General features: G+C 37.8%; 1 protein-coding gene across 1 annotated transcript in view; it reads left to right on the plus strand.

The window, feature by feature from the left end:
• The first annotated feature begins 591 nt into the window (after nt 1-591).
• CNTNAP2 (contactin associated protein 2) overlaps nt 592-18104 on the plus strand; it is a 1356273-nt gene continuing 1338760 nt past the window's right edge. Inside the window, exons 1-2 of the mRNA XM_026479097.4 lie at nt 592-629; nt 1374-1552. Coding sequence (XP_026334882.2) covers nt 592-629; nt 1374-1552 — 217 coding nt within the window. The remainder of the gene's footprint in view (nt 630-1373; nt 1553-18104) is intronic.

Raw genomic sequence — 18104 nt, forward strand, 5'->3', positions numbered from 1 at the left:
TGACTACATAGAGATCATGGACATATAAGGTCACATTTCCCAGGACAGTTTGACATTATGTAAGAATACCTTCAAATTCATAGCAACAGAATCTATCCAGTAATAGTTATGTAAGAATATATATAGTTAGTAGAAGAAATACCTGAAGATGATTGTATTACCTCTGCTCATATATAGGTCAACATGTTAAGAAGACACTCTGTAAACATTTTGGCGGGTGGGGGCGGGGAGAGAAACAATGAGTTTTTTCTAAATGTCCACTGAGGAATGAACTCACAGATTTCATTCGGTCACGTAGCATTTTGCTGAATATTACAAATGTCAGGAAAAGACAAGGCACTCACTTTCACATTGCTCGTGAAGTACAGAGGGGGGTTCAATGGCTGAAGAGACAATTTCAACACATTGTGGGAAATGGTATCGCGAGGGTGCTCTGGAAGCTTATGGTGCCGGGGGCCAACCCAACCTGCAAAGACAGAGAAGCTTTCCAGGGGAGACAAACCTAAATTGGGTTGTACAGCTGAACAGGGTTTAGGCGCAGGATGTGGTGTTCCAGGTAAAGGAACATCTTGAGGAAATGCATGAACCAACATGGGTCTGAGGAAAAACTGCACCGCTAGTCTGGCCAGGTGGGTTCAGTCACGGCAGAGTGATGGAGTGGAGAGGTCTCTGAAAGCTTGTGATTGAAAGTGAATTTCACCTTTATCAAGTGCCAAGTGGGGAGCCCTTAACATGTCTTGCAAACTGATGTAAGTCAATTTCATCCCATTTATTAGGTGGGTTGGTTGGTTTGTGTATTTGGTAGATTTCTGTATCTTCCAATAATTAGCTGCAGGTAGTTTGTTAACAGGAAAACAAGTCTAGTCCCAATTCTTCTACATATTAAAACACGTACTAAACAGCAAAAACAAAAAACAGGCATCTGATCTATTCTGTGAATTGCATGAAATCCTCTGCTTAAGGGCGATGTATTTGGTATAGACTCCTGGCTTTGATTTCTTACACCCCGTTCAGGGCAGAGTAGACATGCCCACTCAATAGTGTTAGACTTTCCACATATCTTGAATATCTCTCATTTCACCAATGAAAAATCACTTCAGTTATTCAATACACAAACTCTCTGGTGCTGAACAGAGAGGAGGACCATTGAAGCGCTTTTAGCGTTTGCCTCAGGGAAGTGAGCTTCTGATTAGTCTTTCAATTGATGAGTAAGCCTCCAGCACACAGACGTATTCTCCATTAGGGCTCTTCCAATGTCAGCTCACCACCTCTAGGGTATAGACCGAAACAACTAACACAATGTTTATATCCTACTGTTGAGACAAAGTATTTTAAAGTGAAATATAGGCATTGTATCCATGTGCTTTAAACAGGAGATTGGTATTAGCAGATTCCAATTTTCAAAAGCTCATGCTGGAGGCTGATGAGAGTGTCATTTTGAGAAGGACAAGAGGATGTACTGAGGCCAAATGGCAGGTTGTTACAACAGTCAGTGCCAAACCATTTATACTAAGAAAGAAGAAGCAGAAATTTAGAGAAATGCATGTTTATGGTATTATGTCAGACTCTGAGAGTAGAAGGAAATTGTGTTAAACATTATTAGCGTAGATATGTGATTACAAACAGATATACCGATACATAAATATGTGTGTGTGATTGTGTGTATACCTATCTTTCTACTATGTGTGTGTGTGTGTGTATTCAGTAGGCAGATTTTACATATATATTATATATGTTTTTTTCCTACCTAGTAAAAAACAGGCTAGGATTTTATCTAATTAGTAGCTCTTCTAATGAGTTTGGACAAAAGGCCCATGATGCCAATTTGATTGTTCTGTTTATTTGTCTCCATATCTCTGTACAATATGAGAGAAGTCACCTCTCTAAAACCCTTCAAAGGAAATCTTCACCTTGAAAATAACATAAAATGGACAGCTTGTTTTAAATCTAATCAAAGTTCTAATATATTTTGAGAAGTTACATAGTTATAAAAGGTGAAGGGCAGTGGAGCTAATTTAAAATGCTAACAAGGTTGTAGTTAATCAATTTTAACAATTAGATGGTTAATAGCTGGGTAGTTAATCATCACTAGGCCAGGAAGACTGCTGCTCAGTACACAATTAATTGTTAGCCGGCAACATCTTGCCATTATCTATTATATCCAAACAGCTATTGTGGATGTTTCCTTTATCATCTGATGATATCGTCTGATCGTTTCCCTACAACTCATTCTTAACGAACAAAATCAAAAGGAACATTCTGAGAATTTAATGTTGAAAATAATGTATCTGACATGTAAAATAAGCGGGTTTTCACTGACTGCTTGGAAATGGTTAGCGAGGAACTCGATTTACTGTCCTTCCCTTCTCTAAACTTCGATAAAGATAATAGTCTCAGTAGCTAATTTTGGCATTTAAGATCACATTAACTTTCATTGTCACTTAATTGTTCCATATGTGCCTTGTTTTCCCCAGTAGCTTTTAAGCCCCTGTGTCTTGTTCATCTTTTGCAATGCCTCATCCCAGCCCACTTTATACACATTCAGTGAGTATCGATAATTAACAGAACAGAATTGAGTTTGTGACATCTTCTCTCAGTGACCCAGTGGATTTGGAATTACTAAATCTGCCCAGCGATACCTAACTTGCCATCTCTACAATTTGGATTTCTGTAAACGAATCAGCAGTGGCATCAGATAAGGGGTACAATGAGTGACCTCTCTTTTAGATGAATAATGGAAAAAAAAAAAAGGAGCTACCCAAAAACCAAGCAATGGTACTGCTGTAGAATTGTAGTTGTTTGCTTAATCACCAGGGAAGGTATGGTACAAACCTTGACTTCATTCCTTTTCCAACTTACTCAGCCAAGCAGGAATAGTTTTGGATTCCTGAAGTATCCTCACATGCCCTGTCTACCTTGGGATAAAAATAAAGTCAGCATGGATTCACATGTCTTCATTACATTGAATTGTTTCTCCAAACCATTGTGGTTGGAAGCTTGCCTCTTGTCACCTCACCGAACTCACTGAAGTAACCTGATCTTGCTACTTTAGAAAATGAAGCAAGTTGAAATCTGGGCTTGATTATGATCATGAAAAAAAACCCATCTACTGCTAACAATGCAGGGACACAGGAAGTTCCTCCATTTGCAAACATGCATACATGACCAAATATTTCCCAGTTCTTGCCCTCATCTGGCATATACTTCCTACTTTACTTAACTTTAAGACTTTACTGTAGTTATAAGTTGCTGAACCCATTAGTTTACCCAGCTCTGCTAACATTTCACCATATATCCCATGAATGTTAGTTATTACCACTTTGGAAATCCCTGGGTCTCCTCTCCAGTTCAGCTAAACAGGTGTTTTCAAAGGTAAACTAGACGATATCACCACCTTTCTGGAAAACGTCCTATGTCTACTCGGAATTTCCATATTACACTGAAATAGAATAAAATCCCAACTTCTTCCCACTCCTCAGGAAGATTAGGTTCCACTGGCATTTGCCATCAGGCCTTCACATCCTGTCCTTTGCTGATGGTAGCCTTGCCACGCTTGTGCCTTTATTCTTTCTAACTCAGAGCCTGTTCCCATCGTTCTGCTCTTTGTTCTCCAGCACTGCATACCTTCTGTCTGGAAGGCTCTTCTGAGGAGGTGGTGTGGGTGGTCTTCTGTCATCACCAAAGGCTCAACTTTCACGTTTCTTTCTCAGAGAGGCCTTCCCCGGCCATCTTGTCTATAGTAACCTGCCAACATGACACCCCTCTTCTCTTTTACTCAGTTTATTCCTTGTTTACAACTTCCTGTTTATTATTATCTAAAATGGTCTCATTTATTTCTTTACCTGTGTCCCTTCCTTTTCGCCCTGACTACAGTGTAAATATGAGGACGAGGGCCTCATCTGTTGTATTTACAGCTATGTCCTCAGGTCCCAGAACTGTGCCCAGCACATCGGGGCTCAGTGACAGTTTCCCAATGAGTGACTAATGGTCACTCAATAGAATCCCCACCCCCTTTTCCGCAAACTTAGCGACTTTCTTAAGTCTCTCACTTGGGTGATTTCTCCTTGCGATTCCTTTTTATTGTTTGTACTGCTCCCCACTTCTAATGATTACCTTCCACACCTTGGCTTTCAATGATTACCACATTGACAGATAATAATTATTTTCAAAACATCTTCATCGTGTGCAATGCTAACTTATTTTCAAAGGAATTTTCCATCCATGAAGCCAAACCAGGACGGTGCCAAAATAGCAGGAGCCTACTGTTGATTGTGTTCATAAACTCGTGACATTTTCTAGCTTGAAGTGACTTCAGAGAGCATCTAGTACAAACTTTTATTTTACCCATGAGAAAACCGAATGTTAGGCCAGTTAAATGATTTGCCAAAGGTCAAATCACTAGTGAGTGGCAGCTAAGACAGAAACTAAAGTTCTCTAGGCCTTGCTGTGTCCAGTAATGTCTCATGGTGCAGCTGGATGGCAGGTTACAATGAGGAGCCGCCAAAGGCACCAGAGTTGTCAGACTGTGGAATGGATCACAGGGAAACGTGGAATGACGTGAATATTTGCCCACTGCTTTCTGTTTCCATCGAGGTTTGATTTAGTGTTGAAGGAACATTTAGAGAGCAGAGCCCAAGGGATCTGGCTTCAAAGACCCGAGCAGCACAGTGAGAATGAGTCAGGATTCACCAGAAAATGGTCTGGAGGCTTTTGATGTGTAATTTACAGTATCAGATTGGCAGCCTGGAAATTAGTATCTGCAGTGGAGGAAGACTGGAATATCTTGGACTGAGAACAGTCAAGGAACTTTAGGGAGCTAGACAGCACAGAAAGGTGGGTGGCTTAGTGAAGTAGAAAACTTTCACTTGTGCCTGCTGTTTGATTTAACACGTTTGCAGAAGTTTGTTCTAGGCAGGGGTTCTTTGCTACTCACCATCGAAACTCAGCATGCTTTGGATAGCATAGTGCTTAGAACCTAGAAAGCATTAAATCAGTTGTTGAATAAGTATGCAAGTGTATATGCCTTAGTCTTTAGTTTTCAATAGTTATTGGATAATTGGTAAAAATCATATTTTTGTTTTTAAGTTTTTTTAAAGAAGGTCTACCTGAGTATCCAAATATATTAGAGAATAGGGTGATATTTAGTACTGACTACCCACCTTGAATTACAGTTATTCGCAGGGATCACCTAGCATATACTGCAGAATTAGCCTGTAGACTCAGTACAGAGACCAGAAATTCATAGAGTAAGTTCTGTGCTTTTCTTTATGAATAGTTAATGCTGGAATTCGAACTTAATAGAGAAGTTTTGAAATAGTCTTGTGGTAGTAGCCTCAAATTTGTTTCGACAGACCTCACACAATTTAAATGGCATTATTTAGATCCTGCAAAGCAGGTACCATTTTTATAGTTAACGCTGGTAATAAGGAGCTTATTGTACAAAAACACCATTTCATGTATCCTAAAATTTGTTTTCCCCTTTACATGTTATGACTTTGCTTCAACTTAAAATGAGTTCACCTTGCTGTTCTAGTTAAACTCAGAATTTATCCCGTGTTCCTTGCTGCTACCCATCAAGTCAGCGAAACAAGTATTTTATGTCTGTTACCTAACAAAGCTTCATCTTTGTCTCTTGTTGGAATCGCCTCCTGATTTCTGTTCTTGCTGTTGTTGTTATGTGATATTCTGTGGCTTTTAGAGGAAAGAGAAATCCAGTGTGTTTATAATTTAAATGTTTATCCATGCTGTTCTTCAGACGATAGCTTTCCACTAATTTTAAAATCGATTTGACCACCATACGAGAAAAAAATATTTAAGATAGATGAAAGAGAAGCTACATCTTCAAAAGTTGATAACCTAGTTAGAAAAACTGTCATCCACTGATGGAACAGTGCATTAATGGAAAAAGTCTTAATTGAGATTAAGAATAGGAATTTTATTGTGGCCGAAAAGAGTCTCTGATGAGATATATAGACTACTTTGGTAAATAGCTCCTGTCTCAAAAATCTAAGGCAGATAGCCATTTACTTAGTTTTGTCAAACATTCAGGAATCCAGACCTCGGCCATTTGAATTTGTGAGAACTGCAGACTTGGCCAACATAAAAGTATTTATCCAGGAAATCATGAATCATTCCATAAAAATGGAATATTTGGGAAAAAAGCATAATTCTCTTTGGTTCTATGTCTTTTGATTATTTTATCATCTTGTTGATTTTATTGTATTATTTTATAAGTATATTCAAAAAGCTGAAAGCACAAGAAATAACATTAAAGTCATACATTAAATTCCTTTTTTTAATTTTAAATTTTAAACTATTTAAAAATCTAACTTTAGATTTTGAGATAATTTCAATTAATCATTCCTCCAACCTGTTCAAACTAGTGAGGTTTCATATTACAAATAAGATTAAACGTGAAATACTTCGTTTCACTACCCTTTCCTAAAGTGAATAAATTAGTATTAATAAAAAAAGTTTTTGCTGCTTACTAGTAGGTGATATTGAGTGATTAAAATGTATAGTCATGGGTGCAGGAGTGGCTCAGTTGGTTAAGCTCTGGACTCTTGGTTTTGGCTCAAGTCATGATCTCAGGGTTGTGAGATGGAACCCCACATCAGGCTCTGAGCTCAGTGGAGAGCATCCTTGAGATTCTGTCCCTCCCGCTCTGGTCCTCACCCTGTTCTTTCTCTCTCTCTCTCTCTCTCTCTCTCTCAATAAATAAAAAAGTGGTGCGGGTCTCAATCTCATGACCTGAGCCGAAACCAAGAGTTAGAGCCTTAACCAACTGTACCACCCAGGTGCCCCCCACACATCTGTTTCTTGATCATAACCTGGGACATGTATAAAGGCTCCACCCAGCCCACACATAAATACAGAAACCAGTATTGCTCAAAACCTGGGAGATACTAGACAAGCATTTGCTCTATAATTTGAAAACTATGGAAGGCTAATCAAAAAAAAAAAAAAAAAAAGGAAAACTGCTCTGGGAGAAAGTGTTCAAATAAAAATATAAAACTTAAAAGAGTTTTTGAAAAGCATATTAAGATGTTCACCTAAAGGCAGTAGTAACCGCAGGACAAAGAGGGCATGCAGAGTCCTGAATTTAGTAACTACATTAATACCGAAAAATAACAAGATGAAAGCATAAACCACATCTGAAGATAGAAGTGTTCAAAGTCTGTAAGTAGGAAAGAGTAACCGTTTAACGAGCGCAGAAAATTATCTCATGAAGTTCTAGAGCTGACTCTTCGTAACTGTTACGTGAAATTGAGACAGTAAAGATTTGGCATGAGTCAGTGTATGCTGCGTCAAGGGAATAGGTTAAAACGTGGCCTAGTTGAACAGCAAGAAATCTGGGTAAAGTATTTAGGACCAAACAAAGCAAGATTAGTAATACTAACTACTAAATAATTTTAGGTAATGATGATACTACTTGTATTTGAGCAGTGAATTTCAGTTGTACTCCCGAATTCTGAAACTCTGCCCTTACAGAGTGATGCTAAAATATGCAACATAGCCTTTGCTCAAGGAATCTCACTGTGTCTTCTACAGTTAAAACTGGCTATCCAAACTAAGTCACCCAAACCCCTTCAATTTATGTAATGCTGTTATCTTTCACCTCCTGAGTTATCACAAAATCTATTTTTATTTTCTGAAGGCGTAGAGGGTGTATATATTAAATGCAGCTAAATGGACCGAGAAAGAAACCCAGATGTTTAACCGTGAAATCTAAATTTGAAACAGTCTTTGGAAATATGCTGAAATGTTTCCCAAATATCATGAAGATCCAAACCAATTGCAGTTGAAATGACCTTCACTGCGAGCAATGTCAACAATCTGGAACTGATATGGAAAGCATTCTTCTTTCCTTCTTTTTAATCTTTTTAACCGTATCACGATAAGTCACCATTGATAGGCCAAAAATATAAATATCTGGAATATCATTCTTACCAAAAAACAAATCAACGTGATTATAAATTAAAGCTTTTAAAAACGTAATTTGAAACAATTGTGTACTTGAATATACATTGTGATAATATCCCAGGTTAATCTTCCCCGCACAGCTCATTCACGTTTACAGATATTTTCATCTATCCATCTGTTAGATAATAGGTGGAGCTTAGAGCCAGACTACATGATAATCTATTTTAATAAATCATTGTATGAAAATAATAGAAATTAGCATAATACCCAAGGCAAAAGATCACATAACTTTGCCAAAGACAAACAGGTTATGGGACCAGAGATTCTGTCTCCAGGGCTCCATACTCTAAACTTTACATTATATAAACTGTATGCAGGTGACCCTTAAACAACATGGGGGCTAGGGCCTTTGACCCATACACAGTTAAAAATCCACGTATAATTTTGACTATCCCAAAACGTAGCGACCAATAGCCTACAGTCTGCATCGCTCCGCTACAATGCCTCCTAGGAAATACTAGCATTTGTAGACATGACTGGGGTCTACAGAATGAGGCACAGCAGAATCTGTGACAGAAGAAAACTCAAATATTTCATTTGAAGAAATAGAAGATTACAAACTATTGTAGCGTAATTTCTTCAGAAACTGGATCACGTGAGTAAAAAACACTGAAGAATAAAAGGGCTGATAACACTATTGAGTTTTCTGGAATTTGTTTTAGTTAATGATAACTTCTTAGGAAATATATGTTGGAGAATTTTTTTTCCCACGTTTCCTCTGATGTGTTCGTGAGAACCAGTAGAGGGAGCTTTTAACCATGAGTTTACATTCCATTAAGAAAAGAATCAATCAAAGTGTGATGAAAAGTAAAACAATCCTAAACATGCTATTTGTATAAAACGGTAAAGCATCCATAAAGATTTTCCTTTCAGGTTACTTTAGAAATCAGTTGCAAGGCATTTTGATGGCTCCTGCCGTGTCTGTCCATTGCTGTGCTGTTAGGAGCGACAGGAGAATTGCAGAGATGGGTGCCTAGACATGACTAGCTTATATCGCACTTGAGAAGAATTTTTGGTGTGTAAGAAACACATAGTGAGTTAATACATTTTATATCTAATAGAATATTACCAATACTTGTGATGGAGGAGATGAGCAAACAAGCGTTAGAAAGGCCAGATCTCAAAGAATATTTGCTGGTCCTAAAAGAACAAAGGATATGGTTTCATGGTGAGAAGCCGGGAGACTCCTTTCAATGGAGTAAATATTGTGAGCAACATCTCTGATGTTGGAATGAGCGTGGCAAGAGAGAGAAATCACACATGCATCACCAGAGTACAAGCTTAATTCAAGACACATTGGAACAGACCTGCAAGTCATGTCAGACTCTGAGTACAGGCAGGGAGTTGATGCAGTAGATGGTAGGAAACAGGAGAACACTATAATAGGGTAGCCGGAGGCACAGGAAGTGTGAGGGTGTGGGTGTGGGAAGGACAGAGCTGGAGGATAATCAGGAAGTGGAAGAGATTGGAAGGAAGAAACCCAACAATGGGCAAGAACAATAATCCAAGCGGCAAGTGATTAATTTAGCTAGAAGTGTTGGCCTGTTTTGCAAACCATATAATAAACTCTCCTTACAAACCACCATTACGGAGTGCAGTGATAATGGTAACAATAATAATTATGTGCTTTCACTGTCTTGCTTCCCCTTTTAGACCACATTAAAAACATTTCAGCTAGTTTTGGCGGTGTTCCAGTGAGCCAGTTTGTGGAAATTTCTCCCATCTGCCTTTATGTTCATGGTTTACTGACTGCTTAGTTTGCAGTTCCCTTTTATTTATCTCTTTCTCCATAACATAAATAAATAATATTTATTTCTCCAAAGTAGCAACCAGCGATGATGGAGATAGATCCCCAACATTATTAGCTCCCATCATAGCTAAATAGACTTTTTGAGGACTTCTTGACAATCCATTCCTGTGGACCGAGTGCCAGCACACGCGCCCTGAGTCTCCCTGACTCGTGGACGAATAGACAAGGTTAATCCCATCAGAGGGCTGGTGGAGATGACTAAAGGAATATGGTGAGAGTAAAAAGATAATTTGGGGTCCTCCATGCCAGACCGAAGGGTAACAGTGAGCCATTGTAAAGTTTGAAGTAGAAGGCGATGCTGTCACGTGGACACTGGGAAGGTTCGGATGCGGGTTGTCCTTAGGACAGTCTTGAGAGGGGAGGGCCGGCAGAGAGAGAGCAATCAGAAGGCTACAGGTACAGTAGCACGAGTGTGAATTGATTTCTATAGGATTGAAGAGGAACCGCTAAATGACGTAAAGAGAAAAGAGTAAAAACCAGAGACTTCCTAAGTGTGAAGAATGAAGAAACAAATATGAAAGACGACTGACACATACAGTTGAAAGGATTGGTGCCATAATGAAAACATTTGGGAAGAGGACCAGCACTCGGTTGAAAATTGTGAATTTGTCTTAGGCACAGTGATTTTAACTACTAGCAGGAGAAATAGGCAAATGGCCAAATATTTGAAAGACATTAATATTCTCATTATGTGATGGTCTGGATCTCACAGAAGGAGGCTAACATTCTGAAAGCTGAATAGCTTTCATCTTTTTAGAATACAGAAGTCATTAGAAATTAGGTAATTTTGGACTGGGAGATAGTTGGCTAAAAATAGCAAAATTTTTGTTTTTTCTGCATTGAAGCTCTGATAGGTATTTCATGATACTTCTTTTTTGTAATCTGAAATCCAGAATTAACTTTGGTACATCAGTCAATATGCTATCAACTCTGACATAGTGGAATTGATTAGTAAAGAACAATGCTCGTGAATTAGAATTAAAATTTCCTCTTTCTTCTTATTATGGGGAATGCGTGTCAGTGTCCAGAGGGGATACAGATGGGTTTATATGACAAGAGACTTGACAAGATGGCTTATTTGTCTCCTTTAAAATTGAACCATCAGTGGCCCTAATTGGCAGAAGTTGCAGTTGCCCTTTTTTTCTGAACCTGACACCATGGCCTGTTTCACCAGGGATATTTGTCATCCCCAGAATTTGTTTATAAAGCTATCTTATTACGCCCTGACAATTGCATCAAGTTATACATGTATATTTTTGTATTTAGCTAAAAAAAAAATCAATCATTTTAGAAGGACATTTTGGAAGCTCCATTGTAATGCACTGTGTTCTCTGAACTCCTGCCTATGCAGTGACATTTTATCATGTGAATTAAGTGTTTGTCTTAAAATCATTAACATCTATGGCACCAGCCTCTGGATAAAATTACATGAATAAAATTGTAATATGACACTACATGGCCTTCAGTTAGCACTAATGAATGATGAACGTACAGTAGACCTGAAATTTTTAAGCACCAAGCCGTAGGGAACTGCAACCAAGAGGAAGACAAGCCCCAAATCATGACGGAAACAGAAACCGTCTGGAAAGCATTACTTCACTACTGACTTGTAGAAGGAATTGTAAATGATTTTTGCTTAAGTTTGCGAGAATTCAGGAAAAGTTTTTTTCTTTAAGTTAGTAGTTATCTCAATCAAAAATATATTTACTCTTAAATGCCATTTGAACAAGATTCTTGACAACCGGGTTAAATACCAAACGATTAAACTTAAATGAGATATATACTAAATATTATCAATGAAGTAAGCCTTATTTTAAGGGATACATTCAAGGATTTCCATTTTCGTGCTGATTCTTCTCTTGTTATTTACAATTAGTAGAAAGACCAGACGCTGATTTTGGCTCACCTGCTTTTCCCATTTAATTAGCAAGTATTCACTGAGGGCTTATTACGAAGGGAGTACTAGTTACAAGTCGTTACTTTGTACTCAGCACTGTGCTGCAGATTTCATGATGTCAAAATTTCAAGCAGCAGATTGCTTTTCTCAGGGTCTGAAAATGGAGTTGTGAGGGCAAAACTCTTAAGATGCCAGCACCTTTCTGCAGTTGTTCCATGTAGTTTATTAAAACCTCCGATTCTGGAACCACCTTTCTGCTTACCAAGTGCAGTAGGACTCGTGGCTCTTTTTAAGTTTCAGCGGTGGTGGCATGTTTCCAGGGGAGCCCAGTTATGTGACTGAATACCTTGGAAAAGTGGGAGATTAAATATCAAGTGGCCTTTCTACTAGTGTGATTTTGCATGTGGAAAATTCTCCCTAAGAACATAGCTTACATTAAGCCTTTTTGGTCTCCCCTTTACCTTCAGAACTGAGGGCTGAGAACCATGGGAACTGGTCCTCTGTAGATAGAATGCTTGCATTACGTAAAACAAATGGGATTGATGTGTTTTTTGTTTGCTTGTTTGTTTGTTTTTAATAATCAAGATGTGAATATGCAACTTCTTATTCTGGTTCCTTATCTGTTAGAACAAATTTGGTATGTCAAGTTTGTGTGTTCTAAGGCATTGTAAGTCAGGGTGTCTGAGAATAATCACTTGGAGAGCACAGAAACATGAACAGAAACATCCCATCATGTTCTTAGAGAAGAAGCAACGGATACATCACTAAACTGTGTACCCAATGGCAGTTATCAAGAGTCAAGTGGATTCCCAAATTTTCACCTTATTTAGAAACACATCCTTTGCTAGGTACCCAGAGTTAACTCTCATGTCAAGCATTATTCCAAGAGCTTTTAGTTTATTATCTCATTTTATCCTCACAATAACACTGTGAGGTAGGTATCATTCTATTTTCCAGAGAGGGAAACTAAGACAAGGGAGAATTAAGTGGCCTGCCCAGGGACACAAATCAGTAACTGATTGAACCAAGATTTAAACAAAGGCTGCACAAAATAGAAACTTTGCCTTCTTAAAAGTCCACTGAGAGCAGCATTTGCCATTGGTGGAGAAGGTTTCCCTTCACAAAAGAAGGGAAACAGAGCTTCTAGGCAGCCTGTGCATTCTGCCACCCACCAAATAGCCAAGGATGCATGGATGTTGGAAGAGACTCGTTAATCAAACAGATGTGGTTTCAATAATTATGAGATCTCTTCATTAAGCACTGGCAGTAAGTCATTACAATATCTTCTCCAGCCTTTTGGCTATGATCAAGTGTAGAATATCTTCTCATTAGGGTAATGGAGTTCAATAAAAGAGTGTTCCATCATTCTCCAGAAGGGAGCAGAGTGGAACTTTTTGTTAACGATAATCATTTAGTGATTCGTTTTATCTTTTTCAGATCTTGTTAATTCATTATTGTACAAGGTTAATTCTTCATGCATTTAGGTTTTGATCTTGACAAAATGCATTGGTCATAAAAGTTAACTTTGTAAAAGAAATCAGGACAGTTTAAATTAATGTTGGGAACATAATGAGTAGAAATTAGAAAAGTATTTTGTTTTAATTTGCTAGCCTAGAGAATTATTAATTAAAGCAGGGTTTATGTATTTTAAATTAAGTTATTGAGGGAATTTCTGACATATGTTATTTTTTCAATGATTTTTATGACAGACAAGATCAGGAGAATATTAAAATTATCTGAGTTTTATATATATTAGCAATGATATAATCTGTTACTAAGTTCACTCCTCAGTATCACATGATTGTCTCTGTAATTGTATATAAAAGTCACCAGAATAATAGGTCTATCAAAAGTTACAAAATGTAGAAGTGGGCCCCCCCTTTGAATTTTTGCACACCAAAGTTAACAATAATTGGTAACTCTGTATTTCCTTTCATTATTTCCCCCTACGAAAACATTTACTTTATAAAATTTTACCTACTGGTAATTATGGTTAACTTACAATCTTCTGGTTATTTCCACTTACCATTAGATCAAAAGCACTTTCCGTAATTTTATTGGTGCTAATATTTCATTGAGAAAATGCAATTATATAATTTAGCTATATGTCTATGGTTGATTGTTGTATCATTTCCAAGTATTTTTTACTCTTACAAATAACCAAACAACAAAAGGTTTCTTGTATGACCTTTTCCCCCTTATTTAGGTTTTTTTCTGTGGAAAATAATCCCCAGAAGTGGATTTCTTGAATCAAAGAGTATGAATATGTCCAAAGCTCTTGATAGAGTCCCTGAATACTTAGGGGACGTGTTTGATCCATCTATGTAGCCTTGGCACCTGGCATAGTACCAAGTGTGCTCATTTTAAAGGTGTCAAAACTTTTGAGAGACTATATGTACAAGGCTGTTTTATCTGCATGACTAATAATAATCCTTTGTGCTTGAATAGATTTGCATAGTCTCTGTGAACTACAGCATACATTATCTGATTTGAAACCTTCACCATACCTTCAGGAGGCACAAGGAAGGTGATTTGATCATCACTTTTCAGAGGAAAAAAGTGAGCCTCAGAAAGATTGTCATTGGCTGGATCTTAGTCTTACCTGAACTAGAATAGTTTCATTACATCCTATCTCTGCAAATATGTCCTTCTTTTAAGAAAGGAGTTGAAGTCAGTTAACCATCTTTTTCTTTTCCTTGCAGGAATAATTGCTTTTATTCTTTGGGGGAATAACCTATACTTATTGGAAATATCTTTGTCTTTTTTATAATGTACAGTTCATACCACTCCTTAACCATCACCGTGCAATTTTCCCAAATGCTTCATGCAAAAATAATATTAACATAAAGACTTATTTTAAAGATTTATTTATTCTTTTTAGGGAGAGAAAGAGAGCACAAGTGGGGAGAGAAGCAGAGGGAGAGGGACAAGCAGACTCTGAGCCTTGAGCCAGATGTGAGGTTCCATCTCATGACCCTGAGACCATGACCTGACCTGAAACCAAGAGTCAGATGCTTAACCGACCATGCCACCCAGGAGCCCCAAGACTTATATTACATTTTATAACAGCAATGAAAGGCAAAGATCAAAATAACTCATTAAACTTATTTGTGTTACTTGATATATTAGCTGAGAGAATTTTTCATTCTTAAGTGTTTTTAAAAGTAAGTTATCGGGGCGCCTGTGTGGCACAGCGGTTAAGCGTCTGCCTTCGGCTCAGGGCGTGATCCCGGTGTTATGGGATCGAGTCCCACATCGGGCTCCTCTGCTATGAGCCTGCTTCTTCCTCTCCCACTCCCCCTGCTTGTGCTCCCTCTCTCGCTGGCTGTCTCTGTCTCTGTCGAATAAATAAATAAAATCTTTAAAAAATAAAATAAAATAAAAGTAAGTTATAGAAGACTAGTATTACAAAATCATTCCCACAAATGAGAGTCTCATAAATCAGCCCATGGAAGTCCTTACATCATGGTTTAGGATAAGTATGGATGTGTCCTAGCTTTATAAATGTAGGAACTGATTTAACTTCTGTAGAATTTTTTTTTTTAAAGATTTTATTTATTTATGTGACAGAGAGACAGCCAGCGAGAGGGAACACAGCAGGGGGAGTGGGAGAGGAAGAAGCAGGCTCCCAGCGGAGGAGCCCGATGTGGGACTCGAGCCCGGAACGCCAGGATCACGCCCTGAGCCGAAGGCAGACGCTTTAACAACTGTGCTACCCAGGTGCCCCTGTAGAATTTTTTTAACTATAAAATTACAATTTTTTTTTAAGCAGGCCTAACACAGAACTTGAACTCATAACCCTGAGATCAAGAGTCCCAACTGAGCCACCCAGGCATCCCTATTTTTGATAATATCTATTTAATATGCATATTAATGATACAGTGCCTGTAATGCCCACCATAGAGCTGGGTGAGCACAACATACAAACACAGTAGTTTTATTTCTTCCCTCCTGATTTCTTCTTTTTTCTTTCCCTTCTTAATCAGGAAACCATCATTCTGATTTCAGGGATGAGATTATTGAAGCCTGAAGAGTAAAGTAGTTTGTCCACGTTTATACAACTTTTAGGTATCATCGCTGAGTTTCAAAGCCACTTTTGTCTACTTCAAACCTTAGATTTTCTCACTAAACAGAAAGACAATTAAAAGGATGATGAAAGGAAAAGCTGAAAGTCCACTAATTATACTATATAATTTTTTTTTTCTATCCTATATCACCATTTACCTGCCACTAGTTTGGAATGCAAAACTTGCTAAAGATTATAATTCAATATAATGAACACTTAAAATACAATGGAAACATTTTGATGAAACTGTTCAACAATTTGTTCTTTAAAAAAGTAAACTTTTTGATCAAGTGGAGGTTAAACGGCTCTCAGGAAGGCTGGAGAATTTCTATTTGAGGTGGGAGGTGAACTAGAGGAATTCCTAAGATAAAAACAGTTTGTGATTTTGTTGGTTCTTAAATGAATAAGCCTCTGGGTTATAGTCTTTAGAATATGTATTTAGCAAGCCTACAATTGAGCCTTTCGACTACAAATAACCTGTAATTTGTTTCAAAGCTGTTGAATGTCCTTTAACTTTCAAGATGTTCTCTTGCTAAAGTTAATATGTAGTGAGGGCATATGATGTCAGGTATTGTGAAAGGTTCCTTTCTCTCTCTTTCTCTGTTTCCCATCGATCTATATAAAATATACACATATGTATGTATGTATTGTTTTTAGATACATATATACACCTATTCTTTATGTATACATATATATGCATCACACATATATGTGTTTTGTGTCTCTTTATTAAGCCTAACAACAGTCTTACGAAGTAGATGGTTTTATTGCCCACACTTTACTGCTGAACATAAAGAAGCATACAGGAGTTAAACAAATTATCCAAGAGTATACAGCTGGCAAGTGGCAAAGCTGGGACTCGATCTCTTGTATGATTGATGCAAAAGCCTTTATTTTCAACAATTAGATTACCCTACCCTAATTGAAGGTTGATATAGGTTTTGATTTCTTATCATCAGATACAAAGATATTCAGCATCTTCTATAATATAGACTTAAGAAAACAAATTTCATCTATACTAAAAAGCAAGAAGTGGCTATTCATAAAGCTTAACTATTATAACTTTTTTTTTGTTTTTCCCATTAGACGTTAACTAAAATAGTTCAGAAAAGATATGAATGAGGCCTAAATAAAGCAAGCTATAAAGGCTTGAATAAAAGATGAAAATTAGGAGCTAAGTTAGAAAAATATTGAGCTTGGTAAATATTTAGATGTAGAATGTAGATTTCAAACAGGGGGCATACTGTTGCCACCTCAACAATTGTTAAGATTTGCTTACATGTCATTGCCCATCACACAATGACCTTGGGGATAGAACTATTCCTGTCACTTATTATTCAGCCTATATTTCACCTGGACCAATTTCCTTGGCACGTTGTAAGATAGTCAGTGATCTGATTTGGTGGGTAGCAGAGATGAAAGGCAGAGTTTCTTGGTGTTTGAAGATGAGCCATGAGTTCCTTTTATATTTTCTCCAATACATTCCCAGGTCTGTGAGACCCTGGGGCTTGCAAATGACCCTCTCTGTCATCAGTTAAGATCAAAATGCACGTAGTAGCATAGCGAGAACAGTCTCACTGTCAAGATCTGAATGATCAAGTCTTGGTCTGAGAAACCCAAATTCTACCGGTGTTAATTAATATTACGACCTCGGTCCGTGCCTCTGCTCCTTATTCCGTGGTCTTGGTGCAGATCCCATTTTGTCCTCGTATTTAACGCTTGGAGCATCTGATTCCCTCCTGGCTCTATTCCCACCTGACTTTGCTCCCTCAGAATTAGAGACGGAATTACTTGAGATGTCCTACTAGTCTTCCCTCTCTCCTCTCTACCCTTGGATTCTCGGCTGCTCATCTGACAATTGTTTCTCTCCGTTTTGACTACATGATCGCTGCCTTTCTTCTTCCCACTTTCAGTGAAAAGACACAAACTTGATACATTGTTTTGGTCCAATACTTAAACTCTCAGGCCTCACCATTAGGCGTGGCCATACAACCGATCAGTCCTTTAGTTCACCCCTCGTGAATGGGGTGTCATCGCCTGTCTGGCAATATTTGTTGAAGGTTTTTTTTTTTTTTTTCACCAGCCATAAAATGCCACAGTCTTTAAAATGATCTAGTAGTGTTTCACTAAAATTAATATTACATCCGTTTTCCTATTGGTGGTAGGGAGATGCTCAGGCAGAAGTTTATACAGCACTTGTATCTTTCCTGTTGGTGCCTTATGAGACTCACTTAACCAGATAGCTTATTAAGTATATTACTTGAGAAATTAAGAAACCGAGCTTTGTTATTTTTCCCATGAAAAGCCAAATATTTATGTGGTGGTTAATTGCTTAGTCTAGCTTCCTG

The sequence above is a fragment of the Ursus arctos genome, unplaced genomic scaffold, assembly GCF_023065955.2.
Source record: "Ursus arctos isolate Adak ecotype North America unplaced genomic scaffold, UrsArc2.0 scaffold_3, whole genome shotgun sequence".
NCBI classification, from domain to species: Eukaryota; Metazoa; Chordata; class Mammalia; order Carnivora; family Ursidae; genus Ursus; species Ursus arctos.